At 39.7% G+C, this 21,497-nt stretch overlaps 2 protein-coding genes across 15 annotated transcripts in view; one reads left to right on the top strand and one right to left on the bottom strand.

Annotated features, from left to right (window-relative positions):
* ccdc142 (coiled-coil domain containing 142) overlaps positions 1-4,869 on the bottom strand; it is an 83,198-nt gene extending 78,329 nt beyond the window's left edge. For 8 of the 12 annotated variants that reach the window (XR_009713812.1, XR_009713815.1, XM_061273243.1 and 5 more), the window contains exons 1-2: positions 4,566-4,869; positions 4,221-4,295 (exon numbers count right to left, since the gene is read on the bottom strand). Coding sequence is in view for 9 of the 12 variants with exons in the window: in XM_061273243.1 (XP_061129227.1) it covers positions 4,221-4,278 (58 nt within the window). In the remaining 3 variants the exon portion in view is untranslated. Of the gene's footprint in view, positions 1-1,037; positions 1,323-4,220; positions 4,296-4,565 lie in introns of those variants that run through there. The other 4 variants (XM_061273244.1, XM_061273270.1, XM_061273279.1 and 1 more) reach the window with 3 other exon arrangements.
* A 1,064-nt stretch (positions 4,870-5,933) lies between these two features.
* slbp (stem-loop histone mRNA binding protein) lies at positions 5,934-21,118 on the top strand. 3 transcript variants are annotated; one of them, XM_061283775.1, is made up of 8 exons: positions 5,934-6,136; positions 10,335-10,460; positions 11,747-11,866; positions 12,763-12,834; positions 13,271-13,393; positions 14,464-14,613; positions 14,694-14,764; positions 20,600-21,118. In XM_061283775.1, exons 1-8 carry the CDS (start codon positions 6,078-6,080, stop codon positions 20,602-20,604), a joined length of 726 nt encoding a protein of 241 aa, XP_061139759.1. In that variant the 5' UTR covers positions 5,934-6,077; the 3' UTR covers positions 20,605-21,118. The 3 variants fall into 3 exon arrangements, with proteins under 3 accessions (XP_061139759.1, XP_061139750.1, XP_061139767.1); XM_061283766.1 differs by having other exon boundaries at positions 5,935-6,136; positions 14,694-14,802; XM_061283783.1 differs by lacking the exon at positions 11,747-11,866 and having other exon boundaries at positions 5,935-6,136; positions 14,694-14,802.
* The last annotated feature ends 379 nt before the right edge of the window (positions 21,119-21,497 follow it).

The following is a 21,497-nucleotide window of genomic DNA, read 5'->3' as shown; positions in this document are numbered from 1 at the left end:
TTTCATTTTTATAAAGGATTATTCTCATTGGATGTCTTTAAATTCATCCGCGTTCTGCCATTGAAGCGGGGTGCATTCAAAAACCAGTCGTACAGAGGCTTCAATGGCAGAACGCGGATGAATTTAAAGACATCCAATGAGAATAATCCTTTATAAAAATAAAATTGACTGACGCAAACGTGAGTTCTTCATGTTTTTATTGAAAACAACATAGTGCTGACGCCGTACGACATCGGTTTTTCGCTATAATTCGATATAATTCAACGTAGTCCAAACTCACCCAAAATTAAGGTTTCATGGGAATATTATTGTCATAATTGTCTGGACCATATATGATAATTGTTTAATGGTAGTTATTGATAGATCTTGAAAATGTCAAGTTATAGGTGCATATAGCACGTTCATTGTAAGAGGGGAAGAGATGTGTATTTTGGGCTAACTCAAATTCCGTAGTAGAAAAACCCCGGAAGTGGGATGGGCGCATTCTGTGTTGTTGTGGTACGCCCTGTGAACGCACTGTGAGTAAGGAATAAAGCAGTTATCATTCATGTCGTTGTCCGACCTATTCTTGCTATCTAAGAACCTGGAAAATAGTAAGGGTATAACATATATCACGGGTCATTAAGACGAGTTTGGTGGACGTTTTACTGCTTTTCCAACTCCTACCGCGCTGACTGTAACCTGACACTCTCTGGCTGCGTCTTGCCTCTTTTTTTTTTATTGTCGGTCTCGGTGGACTCGGTCAAAATCAGCACTGAGTCCGAGTCCGGCAAAAATGACCAAGTCCGACCGAGTCCGAGTCCGAACCGAGTCCACAGCCCTGATTGTAACATTTCATTTCGTATATTCGTTCGAGACACTGCTACTATTTTGACATAATGTACATGTAATTGAGAAAATAAAAAGTCAGCTTTTATAATCAAAATACCGTATTTATTCTAATAATCGCCCAGTGTGTCTTAGCGATGACATAAATAAAAAACATTGATAGCTCTAATTATCGCCCATGTTGTTAAAAATTCACCCCCAAAACTTACGTTTTCCTCCGCGACCGCATGCCGACGTCATTGCGCAAGTTTAAATATGACTGATTTGACAGCACGTCGAATGTCCCTTTTAAATTGGTTTTCTCCATAAACTATGATACAATTACACTCGTCACTCCGCTACAATATCCTCACACAGTTACGTTATCGGGGCGTGCAATCGAACAAGACGATCGCGATAACATGACGTGCGCAACATGTGATGTGCAACGATAACGTGTCGCATCGATGGCGCGTCAATTGACGCACCACGCTGTTTGAGTTAGATCAAAACAGCCGCTGTTCTAGCGTTAAGAACACCAGTGAGATGCAGGTATTGCATACTACATAAGGAAAATATACATATGATCGCCCATTTCAGTGCCCCTTGGCGATCAAACAAAAAGTGTTCTCTATCAAAATTGTTTCTTTGTTTAAAATACATTTGAAACACTTCACTTACGGTATCGGTCAATCCATGTCATATCATCAAATGCCTCCCACCTGACCATCTCAGAATGTCCCGTAAAACATCTAGTCAAAAGACTCACTTGTTATATGGAAAAAATATATATATTAGGTCTCTATTTTCAATACTTTACTTAGGGAAATATATTAAATATAGGGTCGTTTTTCCAGTTTTTGTGATCATTAAAAAAAAAAACAGCAATATCTGGAAAACGATCTTATCTATAGCCTTCAGAATTTCTCCTGTCAATATCTGCTACTACTAATAACCTCCAAAATATTATTTCTCTGAGTTGATCAGTTTCACAGATATTAAGGCCCAAAAAGGAAGTCATAACATTCACTGCAATTTAAAAAATACCGACTATCAACTCCAAACTTACTTTATTTGACTGATATATTCTTTTAAAATACATATTTAAAAATTGGGAGGGTGCTTTGCCACATTCCGTCGCAGTGATTTGTTGAAATCCTGTTATTGGGGGTTTGTGGCTGTTTTTGGTACTGCATGTCTTAAGAGTCTAACAGGGGTCTCAAACTCCCTTTGGTACGGGCCACCCTACAGTTACGGCTTGACGGTTATATCAAATATTAATAATATAATAATAATTAATAATAATTGTTAAATTGTCTCATCGTACTATTGCATATACACAACAAATTGATTGAGTATTGAAATCAGCAATATCAGTTTGTACAATTATTGTTCAAATTACTGTCAAAAGTGTAAGAAAAAATCTCAAGGTTATTGTGATTTATTTCACATGTCAATTTGAAATATTGGTACAGATTTTAGTGAGGATCATGGAAGTTTGCTTAAAATTGTATGATGGGTCTTTGACACCTGTGGTTTACTAGTAAACATCACAGCAGGGCAATTTTTTTTTTCCTTTTTTTTTTTACTAGTATTTGAAGACTTATACCTGTGACTAGATCCTACTGCTAAACATAGCCTTACCAAAGCATTAAAATGAACAACAGTTCTATTTACAAAGGCAATAAGTCATTGAATGGGGAGTTGAACATTCTGAAAGCAGTCTTAAAACACGAAAAAACATGAAATGTCAGAATATTGAAATCTGCACATTTTGTCATACTGTTTAAAAATGGGTTTTCAGTGTATGATACCAAACACCATCTAAATTATCATCTATTCAATGATTTTTCATGAAAAGTCTGTCAAATGTCCGCACCATCAGTAATAGGGAAAGCTCTATTCTGCCACACATTTTCCTCTCAGCCAGTACTCTTCCATGACACACACGCTAATCAACACTGCTGTGAATCTGGAGCGGCTAGCGTGCTATCGGGCGGACCGGGCCATTGTACGAGGGGGAACGTCACGAGGAGGTGGAATGTGCGTCTACATCCGTGACGAATGGTGCCGGGACTCTGTGGTGGGATGCAAGCACTGCTCGCCTCTGGCGAAGTTTGTGATCTCCAGGCTGTTGGGGTCCTGAACTCTCTCCCCCGTTGTTTACTTGTATGTTACTCGTGTACTCTGTCTCGTCACCGTGGGATGGAGGAAACGTAATTTCGATTTCTTTGTGTGTCTTTGCATGAAGGAATTGACAATAAAGCTGACTCAGACTCTGATTGTCTGGCCATTCAGTCCCCTATTTTAAAACACCTTAAGTTGCCATTCATTGTCGAATCATCTGTGATGCTGCTCGCTCACTCGCTGGCTCTACATGCCTGTTTAGCTGACTTGTTCTGATCGCCGCCCGGTCCGACCTTTTGCCCGTCTTCGACAACGTCTCTGCTTTCTGCTCCCTCGGCTCTCACAAAGTTTGTCTGCCAATACCAATAAATCTTGTTTGTGTCGCATTTGATCGTTCTGCTCCCTTCTTGACAAAAACCATTGACAGTGGAAATTTGATTTGTTTTTTCTATCTTTCTACTAGATTTTCTTTCATGAAATTCTGTGATGGTGGGTAGTGAAAATATTCAGAAATTTGATAAATTGCATGTCAATGCATGGACCTTACATTTTACCATAGTGGTTTCCAGATCTTTAACAACAAAATATCACTTACAAAAAACTGAGCGCTCCAAGTACAAACATGATGACCAACACTGAGTCCCCCTATAAATCTGTGGTTAACACAATTAGATTACCCAAAGGATTGGTCAGCCAGTGACCAATCCAGTTGTTTATTGATTAGCGAAACAACTTAGGAAATTGGTTACGGAGAGGACACTTCACAAGCCCAACTGTTTTGGGGTATAGCGTGGAATAGCTATAGGCCTGCAGAACAAGTGGATTCATTTGGAAATAATTTAGGTTAATTGTCATTATATTATGGTTCTGCAAGAAAGACTGGACCATGACAGAAATAGCTTGGTAATAGTGCTGTGTTAAAAAAGATTAGATAGAAAAACAGATACTACAAGTAAATAGTACATTTTATATACTACTACGTTATTATATACTTACACTTGAGTGTACTTTAGAAAGTATAATTCAGATATACTACTTGTTTACGGTCACTTGTACAATACTTGTTTCTGTCTGTACACTTTACAAGGTATAATGCATATATAGGACTTGTTTGCGGTCACTTGTACATTACTTGTTTCTGCTGTTCTTTTATTGTTTCAATGGGCCTTTTTTTTTGTATTTTAACCTGTACTTTGTAAGACGACCTTGGAAGGCAACACCAAATACTTGTACATGAACAGCAGTAAGTAGGTGGTATATTGATCGTGCGTTTATGTCAAGATCACCTGTTAGACCAGGCTTTCCAGCACGGTCTTTCAAGATATTGAAATTGTTTTCATCCATTGCAGTATCAGCTTCGTCTGAAAAGAAAGCATATGATTATGTCTTCTGCGTATTTATATGTTGAAATAAATATATAACATAGTGCAAAGTGGAAAAAGAAAAGTAACTTCTGTGGATTTAGAATAATTTACATTCACAATGATCAAGCACTTCATTTAAGTCAAATGGCAGAAAACATGAAATGGGTTTGATTATATAGTTAGTTTTTCTATCTAATCTGCTATGTAACGTTTGCCATTTAGCAATGTGTGTTTTACAAACTGGAGAGTTGAAGCCTGAAACCTTACATCTTTCTGAATCACCCCGAGAAAATGCTCCTGTAGGTCCAAGTCTGGTCCATCCTTAGTAACATGACCAAGTCGTTGGCTCAAAAACATGTACTCATCGTGTGGAAAGAGCTAACGCCACAACCAGATGACACTAGTCCGAGAACGACAGATTTGGGCAAAGCAGCAAATATCATCTTTATATCCTTAGTCCTGAAACAGACCGCAATAATCCTGCAGTGGCATGTTGGACAACAATCAGGTTAGAGAAATGTCCATCCGTCTATTTGTTAATCCTCGCGGGTGTTAAAAAAAAAAAAAAAAAAAAAAAAAGCGCTTGATCGCGAGACTTAGAACGAAGACAGTAGCCAATCCATGCAGGCGTTTGCTTCTCTGTTGTCATGGAAAACACAAAGGCTTCCGTGTTTACTTTTTCTTCTTCTTCATAGTTTACCGTCTGTCAAAGCTGCCCTGCTGCCATCTGTTGAAGCCATGTTACAACTGCAAGAGCAAATTCATTTCATGTATTTATTCTTATTTTTCTTAAACTAACCCTCGACATATTATTGTTATGGTACTCATATATTCGTGCTAATCTTCCCACTTAAAGACCAATTGTTATGTTTAAAAATTACTTTTAGGTATTATTATTATTATTATTATTATTATTATTATTATTATTATTATTATTATTATTATTATTATTATTATTATTATTATTATTAGAATTTCTGGCTGCCCTTGAGAGAGTACCTGAGAGCTATATAACTAGTGTTCAGACTGAAAGTAACAGAACAAAGTGAGTTTTTCGCATATTAGCTCAAACCACATATATAGTCACACGGCATTTATGCTGAAAAGATGCATTAACGCAAGGCACGTTGCAGGGACTAATCAAGAAATGTATTACAAAGACATAAATATAAGGTAACAGACAGGATAGTTGATGCACGGTGTCATTCAATTTACAAAAGAAATTACCTTCTCTGCAGAAGAGGATCATAAGGATGCAAAATCATCATAATACCCAAAAAAGTTGAATTAAAAGTTTGAAAAAAAAACTTGCAATAGCTGTTTGCTCACACACATTCATACCGTTATATCCAGGAATCGAATTCGCCGGTGTCGGCACACAAGATAGGGAAGCGTTCCACTGCCGACACCAGCAGCAACTCCCACTGGACACTGCAGAGATAAAGCGGCGTAGTCAAGGCACAGCTGCAAAAACTAGCCCTTGTGCGGCGTGATGATTTTACAACACGACAAAATGCAGCGTTAACGACATAAATGGCCCTTAAATTTTCATAAATTAAACCACAACCTAAATATAGATTTTTTTTTAACGATTAAAAAAAAAAACGTGGGCCTTGGAACCGCCTTTTCCGGTCATGTGACGTTTAGGCTAGTTTGTTCCGCGCGTCTTCTTTTGTTGGCGGGTGTTTGTTGACTGCCAGACTCGGGGAAGGTTTGCCTCACGTTTTATTGTGACACTGTTATCCTACTTATCGCTGCCGTCACTTATAAACAAAGAATATGTCTGACCTGACCAGAGGTAGAAGATTGGATGATAACAACACCGAACTAGGGGACAGGTAACCATATTGAGTCGGCCTAAATTGTCGTGTGTTTGAAGATGGGCATTTACAGATTGATTTAATTATGTTTAATGATTCAGCCTAAATCACTCTATTAGTGTTTGTCGAGTACACTTGTAATGCGACGTTTGCTAAACTGTCGTTTCCGTGCTCTTTTGTTCACTCATCTTTTGATGTAGCTTTTTGTCTACTTGATGGCAATATTTGCGGCGCTACTTGAGCTGGCTGGTCTCTATGCGTGTTAAAACATGTCCTCTGATCTAATTGTATTTTGTGTATTTCTTTCTGTTTGTGGAATTGATTGTGTGGGATATCTTGACGCTCAACATGGCTGGGTGAACCCAGTAAAGGCTGAAGTAGAAAGCAAATGGCGGGAGAAACAAATGGCCTCTCTTCTTGAACAAAAGGCACGATATACGTTTTAGTTGACTACTAGATGAACAAATACGCGCGGTTTAAATGTGAGAGTTCAAATATTGCAATGTCCTCGCCCCACACACTCATACATGGTATAAGCACCTTAGTTGTGCCCTGGCATTTTCCTCACCATATAAATTTTTATTTTTATTGTTTAGCACATATTATTACAGCAACAACAGTGCAAGGAGGGAGACAAAGCCTAGGGCTTGTAGAGAGCTCCACTCCTGTTATATATACAAAGTGTTGTTTAGTCAAATCTCAATATGTTTGAAAAATATAAGTAGATAAACAAAAGCATAACCGGCTAAATATTAATTCATCATATTTATCTATGCATATATACAAATGTGTATGTATACATACATAAACAGATACACTATACAAAATAAGAAACAAGCGAAACAACATAAACAGTTAGTGATGTTGAAGCAATCAAACAGACACCAGGTAGGAATAGCTAAAAGGGAACAGAAGAACTGATACAAATGTGAAGAAATTCACTGGGGAGCCAAGGGGGCGCCAGCCTGCAAAAGTTTGGGAACCATTGGTCTACTATAACTCAGAGGAATTTGGTGCTAGTGACTTGTTGGATTTCGTTATTGTTTATGTAAGTTTTGGTCTGTTCTTTGGGGTAAGATTTATTTATATTGCAGAAGATCATGAAGTTACATTTTTTCATATTGAGTGTCAACTCATTTGTTTTGAACCATTTTGTAACAGCGGACAACTCGGCATTCACACTTGCAATGAGGGAATTAAAATCGTGGGTGGCAATGAGGTTGGTATCGTCCGCAAATAACAGAGGGAGAAAATTAGAACAAGACATGGAGAAATCATTTATGTACACCAAAAATAATAGAGGACCCAATATTGAGCCCTGCGGGACCTCAAATTGTATTTTAGATCTGTTGGAAGAACAACCATTTATACATACATATTGTTCTCTGTTGGCGAGGTAGTTTGTGAACCATTTCAGGGCATTTTTGATGTAGTTGTGCCTCATTATCGATGGGATTGCGCAGAAATGAAAAAGCCATGTTTGCTTCAGGTGGGAAGCGATCAGTAGGATTTAGCATACCCAACCTGCTAGCAAATAACTTAAGTTCACTGTGGCTGAGTCTCAGTTTCTATGATGCTATGTATGTGATTCCATTCCTTGTGCATGGTCCAACTCTTCTTGCAGACAGTCTAGCACAGGGGTGGGCAAACTTTTTGACTCGCGGGCCGAACTGGGTTCTAAATTTGGACCGGAGGGCCGAACCAGGAGCAGATGGACGTAGTGTTTGTGTGAAGTAATATAAGCGACCTGTAAAGGTCATTGCAAAAAAGTAAAGCATGGATATTCCAAACAAATGCATTTATTAACAGCATTAAAAAAAAAAAAAAAATCACTAAAAAACTGCTATCAGTGATTCTCATAAAATACGACACTGTTATTATGAATAACAGTCTCCATCACTTCAGTGCCTGCAGGTCAGATTAATGAAAGATGTTTATCTTATGAGATCACATCAAACGGCAAACATTCTGACCAAATATATCATCTTGAAGAATCGGTGAAAGCATACATCCAAATAAAGTAATCAAAACGGCAACACGGTGAGGGGTATCTGAAAATCAGAGCAGAGTTTTAACTCACAAACACCTGGTAACAGAGGTGAGGAAACGGGAAACACTTCCTTCAAGTAAGCCTTGAGAACTTTACAGGTTTAGTAAGATTTGTCGCAAACAGGTAGTGCATCAATGTCCTCGAGCATCCTGCATTGTTTGAAAATGAGAATGGTCGCTAGTTTCAATCCCTGCTATGTGTACAAATCATATTCAAAATGCATTTTTTTTACAACAAACTTGAGAGCCTCCCCTTCATTTTCAGTGGGAACAGTGTTGTTGGTCTCCCTTTTTTGCTAGTGCGTCATAGTCTGGAGTAAAATTTGTTGTGGCAATTCTTAGGAGAGATCCGAGGTGTTGGTCCGTTTACCTCGATCTGTGACGGGTTGATGTTGATGTGGCTGAACGTCACGTCGCGTAATTGGCCACTCTTTTTTTTAAACACTCGGCACTGTGTCCACCGCGAATTATAAGAATGCTGTCGTCACAGCCCACGCTCTAAATTCGGGACTGATACAAATAGAGCGCGAGTGCGCCATGTCCGTACACGCACTTGTGAGTGTGCACCGAGCTTTCTGACACGGCTTCCGGTAGTAAATGCGCAGGCGAGCGCTTCGCCATCTACTGGGAAAACGCAGTCATTGCAGGCAAAATGACCAAGAAAAAAAAAGTTTAATAATACAATTTATTCAGGGTTGGCGGGCCGGATTAAACGGTCCCGTGGGCCGGATGTGGCCCGCGGGCCGTAGTTTGCCCACCCCTGGTCTAGCAGCACCAATATTACATAAAAATGGGCCTGATTGCAAAAGAAATGTTGCACAATTACTAGTCATCCCAATGTGATCCTGTGTAGGAAATTATGAACAGATTGGTAATTAATAGGGGTGTAAATCGCGGGTTTTTTCACGATACGATATAATATCGATATAAAGAACTACGATACGATATTTGCCGATATCTTAAAGCCTGCTGCGATTCATTCACGATATATCGCGATATAGTGCTCTACGATCGATTTTTTTTTTTTTTTTTTTTTAGTAAAAAATATATAACAATATCCTGATTTATAACAATTCAATACGCGAAATCAACAAGGCACTGCAAACTCTTTATTTAGGAAATGACAAGAGTATTGTAGTATACAAATTGCTTACTTTAACACTGAACTTTGATGTCGTGTTTTTTCTTTAAATGTGCGGCGAGATTTGTGCTCCCTGAATATTTGATCACCGCATGGCAGGATTTACAAACTGCACGTGTCTTGGCCGTTGAGCCATCTTTTCTTTGGAATCCAAAGTGCTTCCAAACGAATGACTTGAAGCCTAAAGGGGAGCAAATTTCCTCGTCTTTTTGGACACTAGCCATAGCACCAGCCCAGGAGCCGCGGACTAGTTGTCCCCTCCCCTTTCACGCGCGTGCTCTGCTCACAACACAACAACGCCGGAAAGAGGAAGCAAGCAACAATGAACTGGATTTCAAAATAAAGTCGCGTCTAATGTCGGAGGTCAAACACGGCGATATAAATCGATGTTTACCTTTAGCATCGATACCAATAAATCGTAGAGCATTATATCGATTAATCGATGTGTGTCGATGTATCGTTACACCCCTAGTAATTAACCACAGCTATAACGTATTGGAAAAGCCAAGAGTTGACTTTGTGACATTAAAATTGACTTGATTATGCAAAACATTTGTTTGGTAAATATCCCCAAAAAAATCTAGAAGTAGGAAAATACACACTGTAATACCTCAACATTTTACTGTTTAGGTTTATTAATCATGACATGAATGTTTAATGGGCTACAAGTTTAAGATCAGGGGATGTTTGACAATAATTGTCAATTTTTGCACATGTCCTGAAGCTTGTTAGCAACCTAAATGTTGTACAAAGAACAAGATGTATCAGAGTCAAAGTCCTTGTTTGGCATACTCAAACTTGGCAAATAAAAATGTATTTGATTTGAAATTGATTTGACAAATGTACATCCTGTTGAGATATGTTGAGGGAATCCATCTGTTCTTCCGTTCATTATCCGAAAGGTTTATCCTCAAAAGGGTTGCGGGCATGCTAGGGTCAAACCCAGCCATTTTAGGGCAGTAGACGCCAAACTGGTTGCCAGACAATTAAATGGCCCCGCCCCCCTCCCTGCCCCGCACTTTGTAGGTCTCATGGCCCATCACGGTGGTCCCACTGCAGGAAACGAGGCATTGATGGAAGCTTGCGCTCCAGGAGAGATGATGATGACGACGATCGTGAAGATGCCACTCGCACTGACAACAGAAATGCCAGGTATGCATGTTTCTGTACTAGGACTGCATCTATTATTTCAAGAATGGTTTAATTTGTCGATTTTGTCATTTAATTAATCTGATTTAAAAACGTTCCAAAATTCTCATCCCTTCGTCAAAATTGAAAGTGTAGAAAACTGCACAAGACAGATGCTGCGTGAACATTCCAGAGCTTTTAAAAAAAGAAAAATACAGAGTAGTCATGGTGTTTTCTCATTTATCCTTGTCTTCCAAAAATTGTCAGCAACAAGTGAAACTAACCAAAGTTGACATTCTTATTTTTTTAAATATTAATATAATTTTGTAGAAAAATATTGTTTTTAACCACTCAAAAGTGCTCTCAAGCTTAACTGAAAGACAATGTGTATTACTACTTCAGTACAAACGGCTCATAAAAGTGCTTTTTTGCTTTTTAAACAGCAGCAGCCTCCTCTGTAGGGTGAAATCGTGCTGTGGGACTTCTCATATTCGTTGTGTTGCCAAAGTATTTTGTTTTAGCGCGACAAATCTTGCATGCAACGTAGCTTTTGTCCAATTCATTTCCTCCGTCAACATTGTAGAATCCAAAATTATTCCACACGTCTGCTTTTAAATTTTTAGGAGCAGGTCTGATCTCTCAGGGAAGTGGGTTGAATATCTCAGGCTCAGCCATGTTTGTTGTTTTTTCTTCTGGAGGAGTGTACTGCGGAATTGTGCTGAGTGTGCCGCTGTGCTCTCGGCATAGTGTCTCTGAGAATGCGTTTACTGTATTTTAGTTCCACTTTACTTGGCATATTTAAATAATCGGAATTTGGATGTTTGCGAATTGTTCTCGATTCTTCCACGGCCAAATCACGATTAATCTAAGAATCGGAAATTTCCCCCACCTCTATTTGTCACCATGACATGCAACCAAACGAGATGTCAGTGCACCTCAAAGTCAAAGTCTGCTTTATTGTCAATTTCTTCACGTCAAGACACACGAAGAGATCAAAATAACGTTCCCACTATCCCACGGTGACAAGACATAGTACACAATATACATACAAGTAAACAACACAAAAAGTAAAAACAAGAAGGCACAAACAATGAATAAATAAGAGTGATGAATAAATAATAAATAAACAAATAACATAAGTGTGCATACAGCAGACAGTCAGAATATAGTGCAAAAGTACAGGACGCTACGCAGAAGGGGGGAGAGAGTTAAGGATCCTAACAGCCTTGCTCACTGGTATTTAAATAGAAGTGTTGGTTGATACGTTTGTATTGTAACGTTTTATGGTTCCCTTTGGTTTTCTGTGCCAGTTTTACCACTCCAGAAAGCAGACGCCCAGCGTCTCGCATTGCAATGCTACACACTGATTGGGGCAGCCGGGTGGAGGAGGACGACAAGATGAGGAGAGATGTGCAGAGAGACATGCAGCGGTAATATACTGCTTCTCTGTGACATTATCTCTGACTCGGGGATGCACGGTAGAGACAGTATATTCAATTGATGTCGTGGTGAATTTACCCAAAGGTAGAGATCTGGACCCAAGCGACATATTGCGGTAATGCATATTGATTTGTATCCCCTTCCATGTGGCACTGCTCAATGTGACATAAATGCCATCAATGTATGGCCAGACCCAAAATAAAGTGGGGATAAATATATCTCTGTGAAATAAAGTTTATTTAAGTTGTTATATACAGTTCACCTTGCTGCTTTCTGTTGTTTTTATTGGGGAATCCTTGGTGTCTCTGCTAACCAACAAGCTACGGCTAGAAAGCTAACATGCCTACTCATGACGTGAGGGCAAACGTTGGCTTTGCATTTGGACTCTATAGAGCATATTTATTTCCTCCTGGGCAGGGGAAAAAAAAATCTGTAAATAGCGTTATCACAAAATGAAAGGAAGATGTAGATGACAAACTGCTACACACACCCGCCGCAGACCTAAGCCAAAGTCGAAACGTCACTAAAGCATACATCAGCAGCAATATTGGACACAAGCAATAAAAAGATGCATTGAAAAATCTTCAATTGCATATAAAATCAAATCCATCAACACTGGATGGCATAATCAAAAAAGCAAATGAAGATTGACTTTTATGTTGAACTCACATTTGCTTTAGGAACTATAGATTGCCATCAACTACACCAAAGTTGCCAAATCTGATTAATACATTGAGTAAATGAATTCATGTCACACTTCTATCCTGGTCTCAAAATTTGAATAACTGAAATTTCAATGCAATACTTTTGATGCACTAATGTACAGTAAAATGTTTATGAATGGTATACTTGGTCATTTCTAATCCACTGTGTGTTCACTGTTCAGTTACAGGAGGAGGATACTTGCTGCAGAAGTCACCCAAAGAGAGAGAAAGACATCGTCTGGCTCTTCTAGCAGGTGTTGTACCCCTCCATTTGTGTTTTTTACATTCTTTGCATTCAGTCTGAATGATTTGTGATACAATTTTTGCAATATAAATACTGAGATTTGTGATTGCCAACAGTTAAAAAAAACTGGATATTGATCCGTAAACCTACTCGAAAACATTAACGAAACAGCCTATTTTGAAATGAAATAGCCTCGCGGGTACAACAGCTATTCAGTGACATCACCTGACCACGGTTGCCGTAATGCTGGGAAGCGGTGCGACCTTCTAATTTACTAGTCGTACTGAAACATTTTGGTAGAGCGCTGTGTACAACCAGTATGGATCAACAAATTCATCAATTGATCCATATCTAAGGCGCTCTGCATTATAAGACGCACTGTGATGTTTTGAGTAAATTGAGGAAAATACGGTACTTTTACGGAATTTTTCGCAATGGTTCTGCAGCTGTGACTCCAAAGAGGGGGAAAACATTGAAATGGACGAGGCTGTGTTGGTACGACGACAAAAACAGATCAACTATGGCAAGAATACACTGGCCTATGATCGATACGTCAAAGAGGTTCCCAAGTAGGTACATAGCAAAGACTCACACGCACACACTTTAGTGTTATAGCTGTGTACTGTCATTTTTGGACTATAAGTCGCTCCGGAGTATAAGTCGCATCAGCCATAAAATGCCCCAAAAAGTGAAAAAAACACATATAAGTCGCTCCGGAGTATGTCGCATTTTGGGGGGCAATTTATTCGACAAAATCCAACACCAAGAACAGTCATGAACGAGCAACAACAGGCTAAACGATAGGTATGCTAGCGTGACATAAACACAAACTAAGAGCTGAGAACGGCCCTGACGTAAAATTCAGAGTTATTCAAAAAACTATTACATAAATAACACGTTAATAAAACCATCTGTGTCACTCCAATTCATTAAATCCATCAATCGTCCTTTGTCAACAATGCGTGCGCGCCGCTGACGGCTCTTGCACTTCAAAATATTCCACGGAAGTGGAAGAGAGTACCATAGAATAGTACCGGGCGTGCGTAAAAGTGTGTTGTGACATGTGGAGAGATTGACAATAAAGCTGACTTTTGACTTTGACCGAGCCCCATCCACCGTCCCCGGACAGCCACCCGGCCGAGCGCCGGCCCTCGACTTCCATCCACGGAGGTGAAAGAAAGCTCGGTAGAGTAGGACCGGGCGTGCGTAAAAGCATTGTCCGAGCCCCATCCACCGTCCCTGGACAGCCACCCGGCCAAGCCCCGGCCCCCGACTTCAATCCACAGAAGTGAAAGAGAGCTCCGTCGAGTCAATCTTTGTCCTTTATGTAAACAACCGCCGCGCCGCGTCGCGCTGCTGACGCGACGTCGCGTCACTTGAAAATCAAATTACAGTAATCCCTTGCTACATTGCGGTTCGTTTATCGCGGTTTCACTTTTTTGGGGGGGGGGGGAATTTTGGGAAAAAAACACACAAGTCGCTCCTTATTATAAGTCGCCCCCCCCCACCCAAACTATGAAAAAAAAACGCAACTTATAGTCAGAAAATTACGGTAGTAAGTTTACTGCTGGAAATATAACGTAGAGGGAAAAAACTGCTGCTGGAACCTTGTCTAAACGACTTTGTCTACCTTTTGCAGGCACTTGCGACAGCCAGGTGTTCATCCAAAAACTCCTAATAAGTTCAGGAAATACAGTCGGCGGTCCTGGGACCAGCAGATCAAATTATGGAAGGTCAAACTACATGCGTGGGACCCCCCAGCAGAAGAGGGAGGAGATGCCAATGTTGTGTAAGCAAATGATTCACTTTATTTTACCAGGCCTTAACTATTCATAGTCTTTTGACATGCTTTGTGCTCTGCCGTTGCAGCGAGGAACTCCGTCTTGAAGACGTCATGGACATTGAGCTGGACTTTCCCATACTATCTGATGCTGGCAATGGTACTTGCTCCTTCAGCACTCACAGTCGGTCATTGGAGGTCAGTGGGTGAAGAAGTGAATGTGAAAGTACACATGGCACAGTGGAAAATATACTGGCACTGTGCCAAATGTATGGAGTGCCATTGGGAAAAAATCAGAAAGGGGAGTTTTTGTAAATGTGGTTTGTCAGATCATTCTGTTGTTGGTTTTTGTCAATGGTATGAATGTCAGTGGTGCAGAGCTTATAAAATAGCTTACCGTTTTTTTCCGTGTATAGTGCGCCCCCATGTATAATACACACCCTAAAAATGGCATGCTGATGCTGGAAAAAAGCCTGTACCCATGTATAATACGCACCCAATTTTTATGAATTTTTTTTAAATTATTTTATTTTATTTATTTTTTTAAGTCCCAATGATCGTCACACACGCAGGGAGGCAATGGGTCCCATTTTTATAGTCTTTGGTATGGTCTTAACTAGGCTGGATGTAATTTTTTTTGTTGGCGTTGATTTCTCTGACTGCCCATAAACGCACCACCGCGCTCCGTGCGCGCACGGGACAGCAAACGAGCAGGTGATCGAGCAAGCGTCTGATACGAGAGCATTGCGGTCGCATGGAGCGTGTTTGAAGTGAACAGCAGAGAAGAAAGGAACAAGGCAAAGTGTTGTGAAATAAAATATTACCTGTAATACGGATTTAGGTAGAGAACTGAACTCTCGCTCTTTATATAGCTGACGTGTCTTGCGCATCCGTTCTGCGCATCTGTAATGGCGGCCTCCGTATGATATCCGGTTTGCGTGTGTGCGAGAGCGCGAGAGAGAGTGGTCGATTATTGTGACAGAGCCGTCGCTGAAATTTAGAAGATATTTTTAAAGTCCTGATGTACTTTCTAAAATTTAAGTGGACCTCAGTGCGCACTGCGTAGGGAGCTTAATTTGGTGCGGTCACGCAACCGCAGCGCTCACTGTCGCATTGCTTAAAGAGCGCCTTTGTGTTTTAGGATTAACAGCAGAGACGAAAGGAACAAGGCAAAGTGTTGTGAAATAAAATATTACCTGTAATACGCATTTTGTTATTTGCTGATTGAAACTGCTAATTAAACTGTGAATTGAAACTAATAGGAAGAAAACAACTCTCGCTCTTTATATAGCTGACGTGTCTTGCGCATCTGTTCTGTGCATTTTATTTCACATGGACGTCACTACCGTAATTTTCGGACTAAAAGTTGCTCCGGAGTATAAGTCGCATTTTAGGGGGAAATTTATTTGACAAAATCCAACACCAAGAACAGACATGAACGAGCAACAACAGGCTAAACCAGGGGTGGGCAAACTACGGCCCGCGGGCCACATCCGGCCCACGGGACCGTTTAATCCGGCCCGCCAACCCTGAACAAATTGTATTATTAAACTTTTTTTTTTGGGTCATTTTGCCTGCAATGACTGCGTTTCCCCAGTAGATGGCGAAGCGCTCGCCTGCGCATTTACTACCGGAAGCCGTGTCAGAAAGCTCGGTGCACACTCACAAGTGCGTGTACGTGTACATGGCGCCCTCGCGCTCTATTTGTATCAGTCCCAAATTTAGAGCGTGGGCTGTGACGAAAGCATTCTTGTAATTTGCGCGCTGAGCTTTCAGATGCAGTTTTGCGCTAAAGCCACCCATAAACCTTCCCCTGGAATCTTTCCATTAAAATGAGTCGCCCAAGGAAAAGCAGTGCCGAGCGTTTAAAAGAGAGTGGCCAATTTGGCTCGACGTACGCGACGTGACGTTCAGCCACATGAACGTCAACATCAACCCGTCACAGATCGAGGTAAACGGACCAACACCTCGGATCTCTCCTAAGAATTGCCACAACAAATTTTACTCTAGACTATGACGCACTAGCAAAAAAGGGACACCAACAACACTGTTCCCACTGAAAATGAACGGGAGGCTCTGATTTTCAAATACCCCTCACCGTGTTGCTGTTTTGATGACTTTATTTGGATGTATGCTTTCACCGATTCTTCAAGATGATATTTGGTCAGAATGTTTGCCGTTCGATGTGATCTCATAAGATCAACATCTTTCATTAATCTGACCTGCAGGCACTGAAGTGATGGAGACTGTTATTCATAATAACAGTGTCGTATTTTATGAGAATCAGCAGTTTTTTAGTGAATTATTATTATTATTTTTTTAATGCTGTTAATAAATGCATTTTTTTTCAAAAAACTTGTTTGGAATATCCATGCTTTACTACCTACTAAAGGCCAAAATCTTTTATGCAATGACCTTTACAGGTCGCTTATATGACTTCACACAAAGCCTACGTCCATCTGCTCCTGGTTCGGCCCTCCGGTCCAAATTTAGAACCCAGTCCGGCCCGCGAGTCAAAAAGTTTGCCCACCCCTGGGCTAAACGATACGTATGCTAACGTGACATAAACACAAAGGAAGAGCTGAGAACGGGCCTGACGTAACATTCACAGTTATTAAAAAAAAAACTATAACATTAATAACACGTTTATAAAACCATCTGTGTCACTCCAATTCATTAAATCCATCGATCATCCTTTGTCAACAGTGGGTGCGCGCCGCTGACGGCGCTTGCACTTCAAAATATTCCACAGGTCCATATAACGATATATAAATTACCGTATTTTGCGCCCTATTAGGCGCACCGGGGTATAAGGCGTACCTTCAATGAACGGCCCATTTTAGAACTTTGTCCATATATAAGGCGCACCGGACTATCACGTTTGCGTCAGTCAGTTTTAATTTTTATAAAGGATTATTCTCATTTGATGTCTTTAAATTCATCCGCGTTCTGCCATTGAAGCGGGGTGCATTCAAAGACCAGTCGTACAGACGGAAACGTTTTGTGATCAAATCTTTCATAAAGAGAATGATTTGAGTGAATTGATCTGAATGAATAATTGAGAAGAAATTTCAGTTCTGAAGGCTCCTTTTGTCCCAAACAAAGTGACAGATGGTGGGGAGGGTCGATAAAAATTGTAAAATCAATTCACTCAAATCATTCTCGTAATGTTTTCTTAAATGAACACGTTTGACATTGCTATCGTGTCAGCTTTTAATTATATTGCGCTGTCATGTTAAAGCAAATTAATAAATGCAACAATATTAACTTGCTTTGAAAATACCTGAGTAATAAAATAAAATGGATGGATGGATGAATGATGATCACAATTAAGTATAAAGTCTCCTTTGTAATATATACTCCTTGTAACCTGTACCCAAAAGAGAGGAGTTTCTTTGCAGCGAGGTTTATGCAAAGAGCTCATGTAATTATATTGTTGCGTTTTGGTGAAGTGAATGAGTGTTCCGTCTGTACGACTGGTCTTTGAATGCACCCCTTTTCAATGGCAGAACGCGGATGGCATCAAATGAGAATAATCCTTTATAAAAATTAAAATTGACTGACGCAAACGTGAGTTCTTCATGTTTTTATTGAAAACAACATAGTGCTGACGCCGTACGACATGGGTTTTTTGCTTTCCAAATAAGGGGTCGTCACTAATTATTTGTGTTTAGATAAATGTCTGAGCTATAATGGTGTAATTAATGATTAAAACTTGAAAGTACCGTAAATTCCGCACTATAAACCGCAACTTTTTTCCAAAGTTTTGAACCCTGCGGCTTATAGTCAGGTGCGGCTTATATAAGGATTTTTTCGTGATTTTTGTGATGACTTGATCACTTGAGGATTCAAGAGTTTTTTATTCGCCATGTTTGAGCGTGCCAAACAAGGAATTTGACTTCGGTAAAACACACCCTCTGTTCAACATTTAGGTGACTAACAACACTCAGGACATGTGAAAAATGGCATAAAATAAAATAAAATTCACTTTTATACACTGCGGTATCTTGAAGAAAACAACAACAACAAAAATACTATTTTGAAACACTACTATGGCTGCTGCTTATTCTGGCTGTGTTGCTTGTGACTATTATGAGCTTTAGTAGGAATGTACGCTAGGTGACCTGCGTCAAAGGGCTCTAAACCCTTTCTCTTACTCTGCCATGTGACTCAGAGATTACACAAAGCAGTGGCGCTGTTTGGACCATCTGCATTGTATTAAAACCCAATCAATCAGCATTTAAATTAAACTCTTCTGACATTTTGCTCACCAAAAACAAGTTGTAATGAACGTTAACTTTTAATGCATTTTATTCAGAAGGTTACTTTGAACCTCGAGGCTTAAATGGCAGCGTGGCGTATTTATGGATTTTACGGCCTCCAGGGGGCGCTCTAGCAGGATTGCTTCTTATTATTACTGTCAGCGAGACAGACGAAGAAGAAATAATGCGCCGAAGAAGACGTGCTAGTTTGTGTTTTGAACATTTCGCGCATCATGCACACACCCTCATGGAAAACACGAAGAAATGCATTTGATGCAGCTTTTAATTTAAAAGCAATCAGTTTGGCTGTCAAAGAGGGAAATAGAGCTTAAATGGCAGCGCGGCGTATTTATGGATTTTTACGGCCTTCGGGGCACTCTAGCAGAAAGCAAGAGCGAGACAGACGAAGAAGAGATAATGCGCCGAAGAAGATGTGCTAGTTTGTCAGGACGGTTGCGTCACCCTTTTCTTTATTTCGTGGTCCCGTCTATACGTGTCGCTCACTAGTTTAATGTAATTTAGCGCTTCGTGCATGAATAAAATTAACATGAACAGACCCTCATCACACTCGAAGAAATACATAAAAGCGACGACGAAAGAGAGACTGAGAAAGTGTGAGGCGAAGGATATCTAACGCTATTCCAATCGGACGCTGAGGAGGAAGGCTTCGATGGTTACAGTGCACTGGAGGAAGATGAAGACGATGAAGCTCTTTTTTTATTTTTACTGGTATGTTTTTTAACGAGCCCTGTTGGTGCTGTGTTACCGCCGCGTCTCAGTGACTTTTACCAGGTATGTTTTTTTAATCCAGCCCTATTAGTCTTGTGTTACTTCCGTGTTGCTGCGGTATTACTGCCGCGGCACGGGCAGTGTTTGGAAAGAAATGTTAAGGTATGTTATTAAAACTTTAAAAAAGCTTTCTGTGTCCAGTCTTTCTTTGTTAATAACTCGCGTTGGAAAGAAATGTTAAGGTATGTTATTAAAACTTAAAAAAAAAGCTTTCTGTGTCCAGTCTTTCTTTGTTAATAACTCGCGTGCACACTTCCGTGTTGCTGCGGTACTACTGCTGGGTCACAGGCAATGTTTAGAAAGACATGTTAAAGTATGTTATTAAAACTTTAAAAATGCTTTCTGTGAACGGTCTTTCTTTGTAAAAAACGCGTGGGCACGTGCGGTTTATAGTCCGGTGCAGTTTATATGAGAAAAAAACTAAAATATCCCCCAATTTTAGCTGGTGCGGCTTATAATCCGGTGCGGCTAATAGTCCGGAATTTACGGTATCTGTTTATTGTATTCGTTTATATGTTTAATAAGGACAAAGCCATCACAAAACTGTTGTAATTATTTAGATTTTTATCTAAATTAGCTTTGAATAAAGACTAAGCAGTCACATGAATTAACAGAAAAAATGGACAGCCTGACTCGGACTCGAACTCGGACTCATGGTCAAGAGGCCGGACTCGGACTCGGTGCAAAAATCCGACCGAGTCCACCCACAGCCCTGGTGTAAAGTTTACTGGCTCTATACTGTATTTTATTACATCACAACATCCATTTTAGGAAATTACAAGATAACATTGAGTTGCATTGCATTGACTCCCTGAATTCATAATCATGAATTGAGGACTGTCACAGCAACTTTTGACAATGACACATGCATAGTTCATATTGATAAAATATGGATGGCGCAACATTCCCGCATGAAATTTTTAATTGAATGTTATCTGTTCCAGGATGATGACTGTGCTGGAACTCCTGTCAAAATGCAGAAGACAGGCACCACGGCAGAGTTTGACATGGCATAGCTGATTGCTTATCCTGTTGTTAAATGTTCATACTAGTCTAATATTTTACATTCACTCCTCCAACAATATTATTTGAAATGGTTTTTCTTAAATGCAATCCTTTGTATCCTCTAGGTATAACCCACGACACATGCACTCTAAGCAGTGCCTTACTAAAATTACGAATGACTCAGGGATTGTTTTCTTTTGTTTTTTTTCAGTATTATAAGAGTTTAATTGGCTTATGTGTTGCTGTTTAAAGATTCACTTGAAATATACATACGATGGTGAACTGTTGAAGATAAATCTAATACAAATATGTTCCTTTTAATGGATCACTGTTGTAAAGCTTGATTTCACTGTATACTTTTAAAAGTGGGAAGGACATTTGTCTGTTTTCTTTTTTATAAGAGAAATTGAATGTGTTGAAATGTTTGCTTTATTTGTAATAAATAAATAAAACAGCTAGTTTGTGGTACCACGATGAAAAGAATTTTAATTTGACATCCGAGCACCACCTCGGTCCATGCAGGCTCCACTAATCATGCATTTTACATTAGTTAATCGGGCTTAAGATGTTAAGAAGTTTGGTGAAACAAATGGCAATACCGTTTTAACTTAGGCAACAATCCGGTTCAAAATCTATATTTATTATTACATTTTCATCATGGATGTACTGAAGCATATCCAAGCTATACAAACAGCCTTGCGTAACGTAAACCCCCACTGCTCAATTACCATTTGCAGTGCTCTAATGTAAATAGGTAATTTTATTTTTAATGTATTATTACAACCTCGCCAATGCATGTGTAATTTGTAGGGGTGTAACGATTCATCGATACACATC

The sequence above is a fragment of the Syngnathus typhle genome, linkage group LG1 (genome assembly GCF_033458585.1).
Source record: "Syngnathus typhle isolate RoL2023-S1 ecotype Sweden linkage group LG1, RoL_Styp_1.0, whole genome shotgun sequence".
NCBI classification, from domain to species: domain Eukaryota; kingdom Metazoa; phylum Chordata; class Actinopteri; order Syngnathiformes; family Syngnathidae; genus Syngnathus; species Syngnathus typhle.
Note: the sequence above shows the minus strand (reverse complement) of the source record. Positions and strands in the feature narration are given on the sequence as shown.